The sequence below is a fragment of the Sphaerodactylus townsendi genome, linkage group LG13 (genome assembly GCF_021028975.2).
Source record: "Sphaerodactylus townsendi isolate TG3544 linkage group LG13, MPM_Stown_v2.3, whole genome shotgun sequence".
NCBI lineage: Eukaryota > Metazoa > Chordata > Lepidosauria > Squamata > Sphaerodactylidae > Sphaerodactylus > Sphaerodactylus townsendi.
The window spans coordinates 454,193-471,154 of record NC_059437.1 but is presented as its reverse complement, the minus strand read 5'-3'; the positions used below and the strand labels follow the sequence as shown (position 1 = coordinate 471,154).

Genomic DNA, 16,962 nt, shown 5'->3' with positions numbered 1-16,962 from the left:
CAGGTGATCGGGAGCAACAGCCGCAGAAGGCCATTGCTTTCACATCCTACATGTGAGCTCCCAATGGCACCTGGTGGGCCACTGCGAGTAGCATAGAGCTGGACTAGATGGACTCTGGTCTGATCCAGCAGGTTCCTTCTTATGTTCTTAAGCAGGATCAGCCCTGGTTAGGATTTGGATGGGAGACCACCACGCAAGTCCAGGGTGGTTGTTCAGTGGCAGGCAATGGCCAACGACAGCCTCTTGCCTTGAAAACCCTACGGAGTTCCTCACAGTCAGCTGTGATTTGAGGGCACTTCACACACACACAGTTGCCAACTCTGGGGTGGGAAAATCCAGGTAGTTTCGAGGGGGGGGGAGCCTGGGATGGGCAGAGTTTGGGAAGTGAGGGGTGTTCAGAAGATCTGATGCCACACGGTTTACCCTCAAGCGGCCATTTTCTCCAGAGGAACTGCAGACTGCAGATAGGTTTTGGTGACCCTACTTGGCATTGGGTTACTGCAAATAATCCTTCCCACCTGATGTGGGTAACTTCAGGGGTTAGGCTGGACAGACCCCACAGACGCACGAGTGACCTTTCCCTGCTGCCTACAGGAGAATATCCCCGCCACATGGAAGAGTTCGCCAACACGATGCCCTGCATAAGCAGACTCTGGGGCCAGTAGCTACTTGGGTAAGGTGACCAGCCGTCCCGCTTTTGGTGGGACACTCATGCTTTTCCGCAATGTGTCCCGCGTCCCGCGGGGTTTTAAAATGGTCCCGATTAGGCAATGCGCTCCTGTGGCCACATGCGCCTCCTGCGCTGCCGCACTGCCTTCTGGGGCGCTTCCCTGTTTCCTGACTGGGGAGCGCCCCAAAAGGCAGTGTGCTCCTGTGGCTGCGTGCACCGCGCGTTACAGGAGTAAAAATCTGGTCACCTTATACTTGGGGTGGCACGATAAAGAAAGCACCCATGTGCCATCTGGTTCTGCTCATTTCCAGCCAACAACAACACCGGATTTCCTCCTGGGCCCATCTTGTCACCAGACAGAGCCTGGCTTTCATTTGTACCCTTCCAGAGGCAGCAGAGGTCCAGGAGGGGAAAGACCAGAGGGCAGACCAAGGCCTCAAACCGGCCCTCCCTGGTTCCGACGGCCACCTGGCTCACCTCACATCTCCCCCACAAAAAAGACTACCAGAAAAGCAAAGGAACCCAATGATTCCGGCCTGCGCGCGAAGCAGCCTCTTTGAATAGGGCCCGAAGCTGCCTCAGAGACAATGTCGTTATTGTTTCTGGAGTCTTTCCACACAGGTTAGAGGAGTTGTTATTCAGCCACTGCACATCCATGTGCGGGAACCCTCAAGGAAGAGGGACTTTCTTGCCCTGACAGCCAGCATTGCCAAAGCTTGGGTTTTGTGCCGCCCACGTCGAGCCCATTAGCCTGCCTGACTAAGCGGCCGCGCTCAATCAGTAGCCAGAGCGCTGAACTTTGATCCGACTGAAGCCTCAGCTCTGAAGCTCCGTGGGGCGGCTGGGGGTCAGCCATTAGCCCACTTCCAGCCGAGCCCCTTCCTTTCTCGGGGGGGGGGGTCAAATGGAGGGAGCCCGTCGGCAGGCTGCTTGGAAGACGGGCAGAACAACAAGGACGCAGATGAATAAGTTGCTCCTGCTGGGTTGGGCTGAGGCCCAGTTTCTGCCACCTGGCACAGCTGCCCTCTTCCAAGCAGCACAGGTGTTTCTCCCCACCACCATCTGATCCTCACAACAACCTTGTGAAGTAGGCTGAAGTGAGAGATAGCTACCTGCCCAAGGTCACCAGGACACTGGAGGAATCGGAATGTGGGATCTTCCAGGTACTCCAACCGCATTGGCTTGCAAGTGTCAACTGTGCTCATTTAATCTGCCGTAGACACCCCAAATCCTGCCCCTAGAAGCACTCTGGTAGTACATGGATGCAGCCTTCCTTCCCAGATGGAACATCTTAAACTGTTCCAAAGGATGAAGCCAGGTCAGACGCAGATTCACTGGTGCTTTGAACCCTTGGAAATGTTCCGATATCCTGCTTTTTATACTTTGGGACAGCAGCTTTTTTTTAAAAAAATCCCAAACCAAAGCATTTTTATAATTTCTGCCACTTCGTCCAGATCTGTAGAATTTACCTTCCTTAGGGATGGGGGAGGGGCGTTTCACTCAGCTGTCCTCGTGTGCCCGTGAATGGGCCTGGCATCAGGGAAGGGCCAAGATGTGCTTTCTGTCCACTTGCTGCCTGTCCAGATTAGCAAACCTTAGGGCAAAATCTTCAAGCTACTCTTCTTAGAGAATCAAAGCAACCTGATACAATCCCTGGTTATGCGATCTCATTGCTTAGGGCAGCAATGGCGAACTTTTTCGAGACCGAGTGCCCAAATTGCAACCCAAAACCTACTGATTTATCGCAAAATGCCAACACGGCAATTTAACCTGAATACAGAGGTTTTTGCTTTTAAAAAAAGGTTGGCTCCGAGGTGTGCATTACTCAGGAGTAAGCTTGGTGGTAGTCGATGGCTTTGCTTTGAAGCAACAGTGCAACTCTTCCATGGGTGAGTCACGACCATAGGAGGATTTACTCAGAAGCAAGCCCCATTGCCAGCAACTGAGCTTACTCCCAGGTAAAGGATCGCACTTTAGTTCTTCGCATGAAAATCAGTGGGGTTTCACAGCGCTTAACAGGGTTACCTACACTGCTTCCCCAAAACTAGATCTTAGGTTTAATGCTAATAATCGAGCCCAGCGGCCCAGGCCAGCCTAGATGTGGAGGGGGGGTCACTCTGTTTGCGTGTGCCCACAGAGAATGCTCTGAGTGCCACCTCTGGCACCCGTGCCATAGGTTCACCATCACTGGCTTAGGGGAAAGCTAACTATTCTCCCCAGTCTGCTAACACACGCTGCTGCTTCAAGAGCCAGTACAAGTTGGAATAAATGAGTCCAGCAAGAGGAAACGGGATGAAAGCAAAGGGATGGGGTACCAGGCAGTGATTTCAGAAGGCAGATCTAGGTGCTGCATGCGGCAGCCACCCTGTTTCCCTCTATGAAATGTCAGTGAAATCTGTCATATGTTCAGCTGCAGTTGCTCAGGCGATGTGACGACCAGTCTAGGGATCCGTGTTCACGTGTGAATCGGTCCCCAGAGTTTGCACTCCTTGACAGGAAAGGCAGCGCGAGAAGAAGCAGAAACGGAGCGCAAACAGAACAAACAGGCGGATTATTTGTGCTCTCCACTTATCCAGCCCTATCCCCGAGACTGTGTGTTTTGGCCCAGCCTGCAGGCCTCCAAGCCAGACCCAAAAAAACCCAGGAGCCAGAGACAAAGCCACAGCTGAGAAGAGCCTTCCCCAAGATCAACATGCCAGGCGGGCCGGCGGGCGGCTGCTGCTGCTGATGAATTTTGCCAAGTGCCAATCTCACCCCGGGCCTCCTCCCCTGGCTGCCGGGGCTCACAGTAGGCATGCTGGCTGGCCGGCCCTGGCACGGGTGGCTGTCTGTTCAGGTGGCTCCCAGGGAAAGTGGCGCTCGGCCAATCGGGGAAGGGAAGCGGGAAGGTGGGCAGAGGTGCCCCCAGGGGCTTGTGCAGGCAATGCAAATTCGCTGGAAGGTCTCAGGGGGAAGTCGGGATTTCCTCTCTTACCTTGGAACCCCAGTGACGCAGGCAGGAGGAGAAGAGCCCAGGTGGTCCAGAGGCTGGGGGTGGCTCTCAGGTGCAGGTGAGGCGCCCGGGGGTCCATGCTGTCCGAGGGGGCCCTCCTGGACACCGCCGAGAGCAGGCCTGGCCTGGGGAGCCGGAGGTGCCGGGTCTGATCCACCTGTCGGTGCTCTCTGCCCTGCGATGCTCCTCTCTCGGGGGCTGTCCTGGCCGGAGGGCTGGCGGGAAGCTCCGGCTCATGTGCTGCGAGGCGGGAGAGGCTTTTGCAGGAGCGCACGAGGGGTTAAAAAGCGCCCCCCCGCCCCCCCCGCAGCGTCCGGCCACGCCAAAAAAGTTTCTTTGCAGAACTTCGCCGCTCTGGTCCTGCCCGGCAGCTCCCGCGGCTCCGGGGGCAGCAGCTCTGCCAGCCCCTCTCCCGGGCCAGGTGTGGCCGTCAGGAGCCGGGGGGGCTTCCCCAACTGCCTCAGGCTTTGCAGGGGGGGGGGGTCCCCTGTCGCCCCTTGGCCACTTCCCAGGGTTTGGCGGCGGGCACCCAGGAGGATCTGGGGCGGGCACCCCCCCGTCAGACAGCCGCCTCTTCTGCAGGGCGAGGTCTATCTCCCCGCCCCCCCCCCCCCCGCTCTCGCCTCCGCCCCCTCCCAGATGGACTGGCTTTTGCCGGGACTTTTGATGCGCGCCTGGAATTCTTTATAGGGGAAGAAAAGGAGGAAGGAGAGACGTCACCAACGCCCCCCCCCCCCGGGGAGAGAAACTCTGCCCCCCCTTCTCTCTCTCTCTCTCTCTCTCTGCGGGTCACTTTTCCTCTCGCCGCCGCCGCTGTCCCTTTCTGAGCTTAAGGCCGCCGCTTCACGTGCACGCAGACACGCATCCCCGCATCCCCACGCGATGGGGTTTGTTTTGCAGCCGGTCACCGGATCCCGGGGCAAAGCGAGAAGGGGGCCAGGGCGACAGTTGCCAGCCTCCAGGGGGCGGCTGGACATCTCCTGGTGTTTCCACTCAGCTCCCGGCAACAAAGACCAGTTTCCTTGCAGAATACGGCTACTTGAGGGGGGGGGGTCGACTCGATGGCCCCTGGACCCCCTGAGCAGAGGTGGGATCCAGCAGGTTCTCACCAGTTCCCGAGAGTGGGTTACTGATTATTTGTGTGTGCCGAGAGGGGGTTACTAATCGGGTCTGCTTTTCCGTTAGAAATCCCATTAGGTCCAAAAATCATAAAGTCCTGTTGTTTCCTATGTGGCTGGTTAGCGAAGGTAGAAAACGGGATCATTCTCCCTGTTGGGCTGTTTTAAAAACATGTTTTAGAAATATGGTAAAGTTCCTTGTTTCAGGAAAGTCTCCTTCTTTTGATTTCTAGAAACAAAATTAAGTATTTGAAAGTATTGAGTATTTGACAGGCAGTCAATTGGAGGAGAAGTAGTTGTTTCTGTTGGCAGGAGACGATAGGACTTGCTAGAATGAGTTTAAATCATGGACAGAAAGATACCAGCTGGAAATGAGGAACTTTTTTTTTACAGTAAGAGTTTTTTATAGTAACAGAGAAATTATTAACGCCCCGCCCCCGGAATGCCCGGCCACGCCCCCGTTGTGCCCCACCCAGCCCCACTGGCGCTACGCCAATGTTTGAATCCCACCACCATGGGAACCTGTTACTAAAATTTTTGGATCCCACCACTGCCCCTGAGCCCCCTGGCCCCACCCCAAAAGCACCAGATATTTCCCCAGACGGGAGTTGGCAACCTTATGGGTTGCCCCCCTACTGGTGGAACCTGGAGATCTCTCACAAACAGTTCTACAGAGGTGGTTTCCCTTGGAGCTTTGGAGGCTGGACTCTGGGTCATTGTACCCTCCTGAAGTGCCTCCCCTGACTAAGCCCCGCCCCCAGACCACACCCACCACCTTTTCCAGGTTTTCCCCAAACCACAGCTGGAACCCCAGGACTTGCCCATCACTGACTAACTGATCTTTTGAAGTGGAGATGCTGGGGTCAACGTCACACGTGCCAAGCAGATGCTCCAGTGGCATAGGAGGTTAAGAGCTCATGTATCTAATCTGGAGGAACCGGATTTCTTCTTCTTCTTCTTCTTCTTCTTCTTCTTCTTCTTCTTCTTCTTCTTCTTCTTCTTCTTCTTCTTCTTCTTCTTCTTCTTCTTCTTCTTCTTCTTCTTCTTCTTCTTCCTCCACCACCAAGTCCTCCTTGGAGTATTTTGGGAACGAAAGAGGGAAAAGGGGGGGGAGAGAGATGGCTTGGATGGGGGGCTACTGACTTCACCACACAGACGCTCTTCTTTGCCCCAAAGATCCAGGCTGGTGGCCTTTCTAGCATCTGCAGAAAGGCGAGTGAAGATCTTAGAGGCGCACGGAGGGTTTCAGTGGCTCCATGTTTGCAGAGGGGTGCCTCAGGGGAGGCAGCAATGCTCTCCATGCAACGTCCCTTGGGAGTCCAGCCTGGAGTCCATATCTTTCTCGGCAGATAATAATTTCCAAAAATAAGAAGTAATTTTTGGAAGTGGATTCTTGCAGGTAACTCCTGTAAGTCTGTTTTTGTCTCAACCCCCGGAAGGTATTTGTTTATATTTAGGTTTGAGTTAAATGTCATAAGAAATACCAGGCTGCTAATGAAAATGGCGTCAAGTTCCAGCTTCCTGCTCTAATTCACGGTCCTCCTGTTTTCCTGGCCTACTACATGGGGGATACCATGGAAAAGAGAAAATTAAACTAGATTTTATAACACACTAAACTGGACTAGATTTTATTGGGCGGGGGGCGGGGACACTTTACTGCCATTTTCTGCGGCAGCCGTGTGCTTCTTATCACATCCAGTGGTGAACAGTCTGCTGCTTGGATTTTAAAAGACAAAACTAACCGGGTTCTGTAGGGGCTCCAAGACGGAGGTGTCCCACTGGGCCTTTGGTTGAGGTGGCTCGGTTTCTTTCTAACTTGCTGCCCCCCGGATCTGCCCATCCCCCCTTCCCCTCCCCAATTTTCTCTGTAAACTGAATTATAATGGGGTGGGATGTTAGCTTAGTTAAATGGGGGTACTTTGTTAGTGCCTCTAAAACCAGATTAAACTAACACCAGATTAAGACCAGGATGAGCTCAGAAACAATCTGGCTCCTGTTTGGACAGGGCATAAAATCCAAGCAAAATGAAATGTTTGACATTTTTGAAGCATTTTCAGGGTGGTAGGTGAAAAACCAGCTCTCAGCTTGGCGAGTGGCTTAGTATGGGCAGCAGACCTGGCAGAGTGGCAGCTTACAGGCCTACCAGTTATTGGTTGTGCCTGCAGTTTAATACAGGATAGCAGTTTAACACAGGATATTTAGTTCCTCAGTGTAACTCATGAAAGAGTTTTTAAAAAGAGAGACAAGTGACTCTACCCAGAGGTTACAAACAATTTCCCAAAGGTGTCAGTCCAAACTCTCCTGGGGGTACACAGATTTAGGAGCCAATCCCTGGCAAGTGCTGGTATGTAAAATGCTATCAAGTTGCAACTGACTTATAGTGACCCAGCAAGGGTCTCTCAAGGCAAGTAAGAAGCAGAGGTGGTTTGTCTTAGCCTTTCTCTGCAGAGTTCCTTAGTGGCCTCCCAACCAAGTCCTAACCACAGTGGCATAGCGCCAAAGGGTTGGGGGTGTGTGTGCATGACACACCAGAGAATGTCTGCAGTGAGCCAGCGTGGTATGGTGGTTAAGAGCAGTGGACTCTAATCTGGAGAACTGGGTTTGATCCCCCACTCCTCCACACGAGTGATGGACCCTTATGGATTTATTTCTCTGTTCCTCCACATGAAGCCTATTGGGTGACCTTGGGTCAGTCATAGTTTTCTCAGAATCCTCTAAGCTCTACCTACCTCACAAGCCTGTCTGTTGTGGGGAGAGAAAGGGAAAGGAGTGTGTCGGCTGCCTTGAATCTCCTTGCAGGAGAGAAAGAAAATGTATAAATCTCCTTCAGCACTGAGGCCAGGGACAGGGCTTGGGAGGTGTGGCCACTCCCCCCCCCCCTGCCCCTGGCAAGCAGGGGGTGGGGGCGGGGGCAGGTGGGGCCACGCTGTCCCCAGCCTCTGAGAGCTGATTTTATAAGCACTGAGGCCGGGGACAGAGCTTCGGGAGGTGTGACCACACCCCCACGGTGGGTGGGGGTGTGGCCACGCCCCCAAACCCACCCCATAAAAAATCTATAGCCAAGTTCCTGCATCCAGTGAATGTCTCTGTTCACAGGTTGCTCAGGGGAGGGGTGGGGCACAGTGGTGGACCATCTGCCTGGCATGCAGTGGTTCCCAGATCCTGTCCCTGGACTCTCCAGTTGAAAGGACCAGGCAGCTGGTGATGTGAAAGACCACCTGAGACCCTGGAGAGACCCAACTAGTCTTGATAGATGGTCCTGCCTTTGGTTGACCAAGCATCTGGTTCAGTATAAGGCAGCGTAATGTCTTCACGTTTGGATGTTCTCTCAGGCCATGAACCTCTGACTAGAAATGGTACCAGGAGCCAAAAGAAACGAGGATGCCCCCAAGGGCCCATGGACTTTGCCACACTGACTCATTGGCAGCCTCCCAGCTCGACTCAGCTTCTCACCTACAACCATGGACCACCCAACAGAGACACAAGCCCAGGAACCTAACTCTGCAACCTAGATGCCAACTGTGTCCCCAATGCACACTCAAGCACCACGGTCACAGGCCCATCAATGACACCACCATCCACCTGTGTATCGCCCGATGTAATATGTGTCGGCCATGCCATTCTACTGTCTACACTGGATGAATGCGTTAGTCTCTCCATAAGAGAATCAATGAACACAAAATCGAACAGAAGAAATCACAGCATTCAGAGACCAGTGGGGGGGGGGGGCATGTTAGTCACCCTCCCCAGATACACTATTACAGACCTGAAAGTCACTGTTTCTCTTTTTAAAAAACCCTTTGAAGGTGCAAAATTAGAACTCATCCAAAAAACTAAACTCTACATTTCATTCTGGCTTAAGGAGAGACTTAGCTTTCCTCAGTCACTACAGAATATGCATTTAGAAATGTTCTTAACTGGCTGTTCTTAACCTGTTTTATCCAACTATAACCATTGCATCAATACTAGTCGATTTTCACTGAAACCATTTGCTTCTCTGGTTACACATCTGACTTCCCTCATCACCCAGCACGTGTAGCTGTTACTTCCATCGGTTTACGACAAGATGAACCCCTAATCTTGCAACACAAACTTCTCCTTATGCTGAGAATTTATACTGTGGAGGCCCATGATGTAATTCATATCAAGCCTCATCTCCCTCTGATCACCCTGAATGTTTCTAGGTCCCATTCCCCTTTCACGCAACCAGGGGTGTAACGAGGCAGCCCTGGGAAAACTGTAGCCCTGGGCAAAACCTGAGTTGGATCCCCCCCCCCCCCCCATGGGCGGCCACTCCACCATGACCAAAAATTTTGTTGCACCAGGACATTGGTTCCTGCAGGGGGTGCATTTTTAGACATATCAGCATCACAATTTCAGCATATCATCAGGAGACTGTCCTTATGCTACTCCCCAAGTTTGGTGAGGTTTGGCTCAAGGAGTCCAAAGTTATGGATTCCAAAGGGGGTGCCCCTATCCCCCATTGTTTCCAATGGGAGCTAATAGGAGATGGGGGCTACAGTTTTGAGGGTCCATAACTTTGGACCCCCTGAACCAAACTGCACCAAACTTGGGGGGTGCCATCATCTCCAGATGATACCCTGAAATTTTGGTGCCGATACATCCAAAAATGCACCCCCTGCAGGAACATACTAGAAATTTGCCCAAGAATCTTTGTTCTACATTGAGTTTTCTGCATTGCTGTCAATGGGGGTTGCAGGCTGTGGGGGGCACATTTCTGAAGGCACAGTCTCAAAGCTTTCAGGGTCTCATCAGGAGACTGCCCTAATGATACCCCCCAAGTTTGGTGCAGTTTGGTTCAGGGGGGCCAAAGTTATGGACCCTCAAAACTGTAGCCCCCATCTCCTATTAACTCCCATTGGAAACAATGGGGGATAGGGGCACCCCCTTTGGCAGTCCATAACTTTGGACTCCCTGAACCAAACCTCACCAAACTTGGGAGGTAGTATAAAGACAGTCTCCTGATGATACGCTGAAATTTTGGTGCTGCTAGCCTAAAAACTGCGCCCCCTGCAGGCCAGAAATGGAAAACCACTAAAATACCCAAAAACGAACCCAGCATTTTGATGCCCCCCACAAGGTGATGCCCTGGGCAGCTGCCCACCTTGCCCAATGGGCATTACGCCAGTGCACGCAACAATCTGAAGAAGTGAGCTGTGACTCAAAAAAGCTCACAGTGGCATAAATGGCAATCTGAAGAAGAAGAAGAAGAAGAAGAAGAAGAAGAAGAAGAAGAAGAAGAAGAAGAAGAAGAAGAAGAAGAAGAAGAAGAAGAAGAAGAAGAAGACGACGACGACGACGACGATGACTTTATTTACACTCAATGACCAGATGTAATGGCAATCTTAAAGGCGCATCTGGATTTTTATTTTAATCCATCAACCCACCCTCAGTCAAGATTGCAGGAAGCCAGGAGGTATGCTGAGGCCCTTCTAGGACCGTGCTGAATGTATATGTACCACATAGGCTTTCAGTGCTTTCTGTCCTATTTTCTTCAGCTCTACTGTATTGCAGGCCCGAGGCAGTGGCGTATCTGCCTAGGGACCGGGGGTACCCTCTGTCCCTGGGTGCCACTAATCTGGTCACATGGGGGGCACAAAATCGGGGCCCCACGTGACCAGGAAGATGGCAAGGCAGCAGGAAGTCCTCTTCAGGCGTCATCTTCAGGCGCCCTGGGTCCCACCCATGTCATCATTGACATGGGCAAGGCCAAGGAAGCCCGCGGACACCGCCGCCAAGACACGCCTCCCCAGCTCCCAGCGGGCAGTCCCTTCTGCCCTTCTCTCTGGAGAGAGTAGAAGAAACTGGAAGGCTCTATCCTTGGCCCCGGGGGTGGGGCCCCGCCCTCCTTCTGCTCTCCCCAGTGGGAAGGGAAGAAGGGACTGCCAGCTGCCAGCTGGGAGCCAGGGGGCCAGACCTGGGGGGTTTGGGGGGCACCCAGAGGACAGCTGTCTCCAGACGCCATTTTCCCACCATACGCCTCTGGCCAGAGGTGCCCAGCTCTGTTGAGCTTATCTGGATCTTTGCAATTTTGACACAGGGTGGTGGGTGTCGTTACCAAATGGCTGCTTCATAGGCTTGCCAGAGCCTCAGTTAGGGCAGGGTACCCCCACCCCACCCCACCCCGTTGCCCCTGCAGTTCCCACTCCAAATGTCAGCCGGAGAAAAACTAAGAAACAGCATGTGCCACTAAATGAAACCTTAGTGGAAGACGTCAGAGAAGACTTGGGGCCAGCAGAATTTGCTGAAGGGTGGCAGATAAACTCAGGAGGGCCAGAGAGGTCTCGGTGTCTTCTGATTCTTCCGTCGCCCCCTTGAAGGAACAACAGCTGCAGTTTTGCCTTCTTACGGTCCTGTCAGAAGGCCGGGTGGGGCTTTGTGGTTGCTTCCCTTAGGGACTGCTTTGGTCAGAAGTCCATCCTTACTCACAGTTACAGGAAACCTTAAGAACAGCTCGGCACTGGGGGCGGCGGGTTGGCATAGTGCGTTGGAGGTAAACATGGAAGTGACGGCATTGGGGGCATTCCTGTGGAACAGACCACTGGATCTACTCTTCGTTCCCAAGGAGGTGGCTGCCTTCCCTGCATCTGGGCCATTTTGATTCAGACTGCAGGACTCCAGGTGGTGGTGGTGGTGGGGGGTTGCTTTGCTCATAGAAACCTTCAGCCTTTGACTGCTTATTTCCTGGCAACAGAAATTCTGGCAGCTGCTAATCCATCCCAGATCAGTTGCGGGGGGGGGGGGGGGGTTGTGGCTCAATGGAAGAGCCCCTGCTTGGCATACAGAAGTTCTCAGGTTCAAACCCCACCAATCTCCAGTTAAAAGGAGCAGGTAGTAGGTGACGCGAAAGGCTTGTGGAAGACCTTACGCTACAAGGGGCTGTCAAGGCACCTGAGAAGCAGAGATGGTTTGCCATTGCCTTCTTCTGCAGAGTCTTCCTTGGTGGCCTCCCCTCCAAGTAGTGACCCTGATCAGCTTTTGAGATCTGAAAAGATCTGTTGCTAGTCTGAGAAGACAGTTCTGACCATGATGGACTGATGGTTTGATTCAGAATAAAGAAGCTTCATGTTGAAGCAGTGGCGTAGGAGGTTAAGAGCTCGTGTATCTAATCTGGAGAAACCGGGTTTGATTCCCCGCTCTGCCGCCTGAGCTGTGGAGGCTTATCTGGGGAATTCAGGTTAGCCTGTGCACTCCCACACATGCCAGCTGGGTGACCTTGGGCTAGTCACAGCTTCTCAGAGCTCTCTCAGCCCCACCCGCCTCACAGGGTGTTTGTTGTGAGGGGGGAAGGGCAAGGAGATTGTCAGCCCCTTTGAGTCTCCTGCAGGAGAGAAAGCGGGGATATAAATCCAAACTCTTCTTCTCTTCTAATCTGAGAGCCAGAGGGGCGTAGTGGTTAAGAGTGGTGGCCTCTAATCTGGAGAACGGGGCTTGATTCCCCTCTCCTCCACATGAGCCATGGACTCTTATCTGGTAACTGGATTAATTTCCCCACTCCTACACACGAAGCCTGCTAGATGACCTTGGGCTAGTCACAATTCTCTCTGAACTCTCTCAGCCCCACCTATCTCACAAGGTATGTATTGTGGGGAAAGGAAGGGAAAGGAGCTTACAAGCTGTAAGCAGAGGAAAGGGGGGTATAAATTCAAACTCTTCTTCTTAAATTAGGACTCCCTTTTAACTGCAACTACATAAATCTATCTCTGCCCTTCTTTTTGCTTGCATGTTCTCTCTCTCTCTCTCTCTCTCTCTCTCTCTCTTTTGCTTAATAAAAACTGGTGATATGGCTGCTAAAGTTGCAGTCCACTTGACGTTGGGATGGGAGTAGAGTTGGAGATCTCTTGGGATTACAACAGTGGAACAACACATTCTGGGACCACCTGGAGGTTCATGCAGACATTAGCTCAATATTACTTATTTCAGACTTGAGGACAGCACACCATAAAACTTCCGCGCCAGGTGTAAGCAGCTGTATATAGTATTGATATGATAATATTGATAGCGGAGCCAGAAGTGATTTTATTCCACTTCTGCACCTGTTTTTAATAAAGATGGAACAGTATTTTATTTCTGTATTAGATAGGTAGGAACAAACTGTATTAGATAGAAAGTAGGGTTTGCAGTTGTCTTTTGTATCCTCTGTATTTGCGTCTGCATGGAACCTCCTTGGCTCAAGGCAGGAATCCACCCCTGCTCTACCTGAGCATGTAAAACTCTTAATGGACGCTGACAAAGGGAACCCCAGAAGATGCGCCTCGCCCTGCCTAATCTCACCAGCAGGCAGATAAGGGGGCCATCGTCATCAAGTTTAGTTTCCCGACCCCAGGCACCCAAGGGACTCTTTGTGTTCTTCCCGCCAGTGCCTACGTCATCGCCTCAGCCGCGAAATCCAAGAAGGGGCTGCCCATCGAACTCTGATTGGTTCCCATGTATTGCAAATGCATGATTGGTTACTGTGTATTTTGTTAATGAATGGTGGTGGGCTGTCCTGGACTCCCCCGGACTCCCGGCGGGAGAAAGGGCATTTGAAGCTGCTAGGCAGTGCACTTGCCGTGGTGCGGAGGCGCTGACATATGGACCATGGAAAGTGTAGACCAATAAGCTTGATCTCCATTTTGGGAAAGTTACATGCCCGCCTCCTCTATAATAAACTTATATTCCACTTAAAACTTCTTTGCAAGAGGGTTTCTACTACAAACTCCCCCCCCCCCACACACACACAAAATGGGGAGTCCTGCCTGTGCAAACCGTTGCAAACAACAGCAATGTCCATATGCAACAAATAACTTCCCCTGCAGCTTCCTAGAGTATTTTTCAGTAAAATGAGCCTGGATCAAACAATGATCTACGGTTGAATGATAAGCCCTGAACGCAGATTGGCCATCAGATATGATAGAATTCTCATTTAAGTGGAATATAAGTTTATTATAGAGGAGGCGGGCATGTAACTTTCCCAAAATGGAGATCAAGCTTATTGGTCTACACTTTCCATGGTTAATAGGGGAACCCTTCTTGAAAATGGGAACTATGATTGCCTGCTTCCAGCAGGTTGGAATTCTACCTGAAGCATGAATTGAGGCGAACAGAGCCAGCCGACCAGTGCAGATTTACTCTCAACAATTAAGCTGGTATAAAATCAATTCCAGGAGCTTTCCCAGATCTAAGCTGCATAATCGGCTTGGAAGCCTCCTCAGCTTCATGTAGGGGATGTGTTAAGTAGTTCTTCTATGAAATGTTAAGAAACTAAATTTTGATTATTCTCCTCCGCAAAGATGGATCTAAAGCATAAGCATTTATTGTCATTGTGCACGCACAACGAAAATTTACAGCAGCATTCCTCGATGCACACAATTTCAGACTCATACCCCATCCTCACTTTCCCCTTCCTCCACCCATCCCTACACAGCCCCAAACACATCAACATGAAGCCGCACATCAAAGTTCAGCATCACCACAGCTCTAGAGTAGAAGCTGTCTCTAAGCCTCTTTGTCCTAGTTTTGATAGACCTGTATCATCTGCCGGATGGTAACAGTTCAAAAAGAGAGTGTGCTGGATGAGACGGGTCTCTCAGAATATTTTGGGCTTTCTTTAGGCTTCGGGAATTAGAGAGTTCTTCCAAGGAGGGGAGAGGGCAGCGAATAATCCTCTGCGCAGTAGTGATCACCCTTTGGAGCGCCTTCCTATCTGCCACTGTGCAACTGGAGAACCATACACAGATGCAGTAGGTTAAGACACTCTCTATAGCACAGCGGTAAAAGGACACCAGGAGTTTTCCATTCAGTTGTTGTTTCCTTAACAGTCTATGATAGTACAGTCTTTGCTGGGCCTTCTTAACCACCGCGGCTGTCTGTACGCCCCAGGTCAAGTCCTCTTTAATCAAAATGCTTCTCCCAGAGCTGAGGTTCAGGGCTTTAGGGCAAGAGCATAAAGATCCTCCCATGATCATCCGGAAGGTTTTAGAATCATTACTGACAGAGGCATTTAAGAGTAATGCCCATGTCCGGGTTGTGAACTATTGTTTTCATAATTCAGAGGATTCTGAACCTCAGCTACCACCTGTCAAAGCATGCTCAGAGCAGGCGGGCTTTTCTAAACCACCCATGATGGTGATTTCCCTTCTTCTCCCCAAAGCTCCAAAGACATGTTAGAGTTGAATGGGCAGAATAAAAGGCAGATAAATCAATGGAAAGCTTCTGTTTCTCTGAGAAGTTGTCACCCAGAGACACATCTATCTGGCTGAACCCATAAGTTCCTCAGCCTCAGACAAGCAAACCAACAGACCTCTCCAGTCATCTTGGATGGGTGCACGTTTGGGCAGGCATAATGGGAAGAGGGCAGAGGTGCATGGGGGGTGGGTGGCAACAGCACCATAACACCACCACAGCAACACAGCCCAAGCTTGAAAGGGGAGGGGCAGCATAGAAATCAAATGATAGATAAATCAAATGGATGGACGGACGGATGGACAGGACCCAAGGATCCCCTGGAATTACAGTTTGCTGAGAGTAAGAGAAAAGAAGAAGAAGAAGAAGAAGAAGAAGAAGAAGAAGAAGAAGAAGAAGAAGAAGAAGAAGAAGAAGAAGAAGAAGAAGAAGAAGAAGAAGAAGAAGAGGAGGAGGAGGAGGAGGAGGAGGAGGAGGAGGAGGAGGAGTAGTTGGATTTATATCCCCCTTTCTCTCCTGTAGGAGACTCAAAGGGGCTTACAATCTGCTTGCCCTCCTCCCCTCACAACAAACACCCTGTGAGGTGGGTGGGGCTGAGAGAGCTCCGAGAAGCTGTGACTAGCCCAAGGTCACCCAGCTGGCGTGTGTGGGAGTGTACAGGCTAATCTGAATTCCCCAGATAAGCCTCCACAGCTCAAGTGGCAGAGCAGGGAATTGCAAAGATCCACATAAGCTGGTTTTATTGTAGAGTTTTGCCCAAATACCAGAGCGTATCCTACACTGTTGATGATGTGATTATGTCACTTCCAGAAGTGACATTAACATGCCAACAATATGGAGGTCTGACTCTAGGCCTCAGTTTGTACCTGGTAAGACTCCTGCTGGCTGACTGGACAACACCAGGGAGAGAGGGCCCAAAGTGGGGGATTGGTCTGGCAACCCTAGTTCACCTGGAGAAAATGGCTGCTTTGGGAAGTGGGCTTTGTGGCCACGGAAGACCTTCCCCCCTCCAAAGACTGCCTTCCTCATGGTCCACCCCCAGGATTTCCAGGTATTCCCCCAGCAGGATCTGGCAACCCTAGGGCAGTTGGATGAGGCAGCAAGATGAACAATACAGCCAGGAGTCCTGGTCTTGAAAGCAAGGCATGAAGAGCAAGACAGGCAAAGGGAAGCAAGAAGCGGCCAAGCACCATCCTCACCCTGGCCGCGATCCCTCGGAGACACTGGGTGGGTATTGAATGAGTTTGTGATCATCCTGCTGTTCTTCATCGCCCACAGCCGAGGGGAGAAACAGCATCTTGGACTCAGTCCTCCTGAATGTTCCATCTTTCCGCTACTTTTCGCATGTAAATGTTTCATGTCTCTGCAGGACAAACTTTGAATCATGTTTACGAGATTTTTTTTTTTTTTTAGAAGTCAACAGAAGGCTCAGTGTGGTTGAATCGGTTGCAGGTGGGGGAGGGAGAGATCATCTCAGAGGAGAAAGGTGATTTTTAATCAGGGAAACTGTCAATTCAAATGGGGGGGCAGAAGATTTTCTTGGCAAAATCTGCAGCAAGAGAGAGGATATTGCCCTCATTTTTCTTTTTAAAAAACCATCTAATAGAATTAGTGTTGGAAAATTTGCAGTAATGTACTCTTCAGTTTCAAATGGCATCCAAGTTCTCAAACGCTCTTGCTGAATGAAGTCAATAAACCTTCCAATACCTGCACTTGTATTGTTGCTTTGTACATATTTATATGGAAGTCCCATTAAACACAACTCATGAAGAATGGGATCTTTCTGGGCTTCCCTGCCTCCATTTTTGCCATTGCAATATTTTCTTAACTTTAACTCTTTATTTGCAAAACCAAAGGATAACCAAAAAACAAAACAACCCCCCCCCCCCCAAGAAAAAATACATCCAAGGTTACAATGCAGTCGCTTGCTGGATTCCTCAGAGGCCAACTCTGCTGCGAAGCAAACTCCAAGAGACAGCAGCAGGCGGCTGTCCTGA

The 16,962-nt window shown here is 51.1% G+C and overlaps 1 protein-coding gene across 2 annotated transcripts in view; it reads right to left on the bottom strand.

The window, feature by feature from the left end:
* The window catches only part of LOC125442741 (vascular endothelial growth factor receptor kdr-like), a 264,688-nt gene extending 260,415 nt beyond the window's left edge, over nucleotides 1-4,273 (bottom strand). For both annotated transcript variants that reach the window (XM_048514384.1, XM_048514385.1), the window contains exon 1: nucleotides 3,645-4,273. In XM_048514384.1, coding sequence (XP_048370341.1) covers nucleotides 3,645-3,741 — 97 coding nt within the window. In that variant the 5' untranslated portion in view covers nucleotides 3,742-4,273. The remainder of the gene's footprint in view (nucleotides 1-3,644) is intronic.
* Between the last annotated feature and the right edge of the window lie 12,689 nt (nucleotides 4,274-16,962).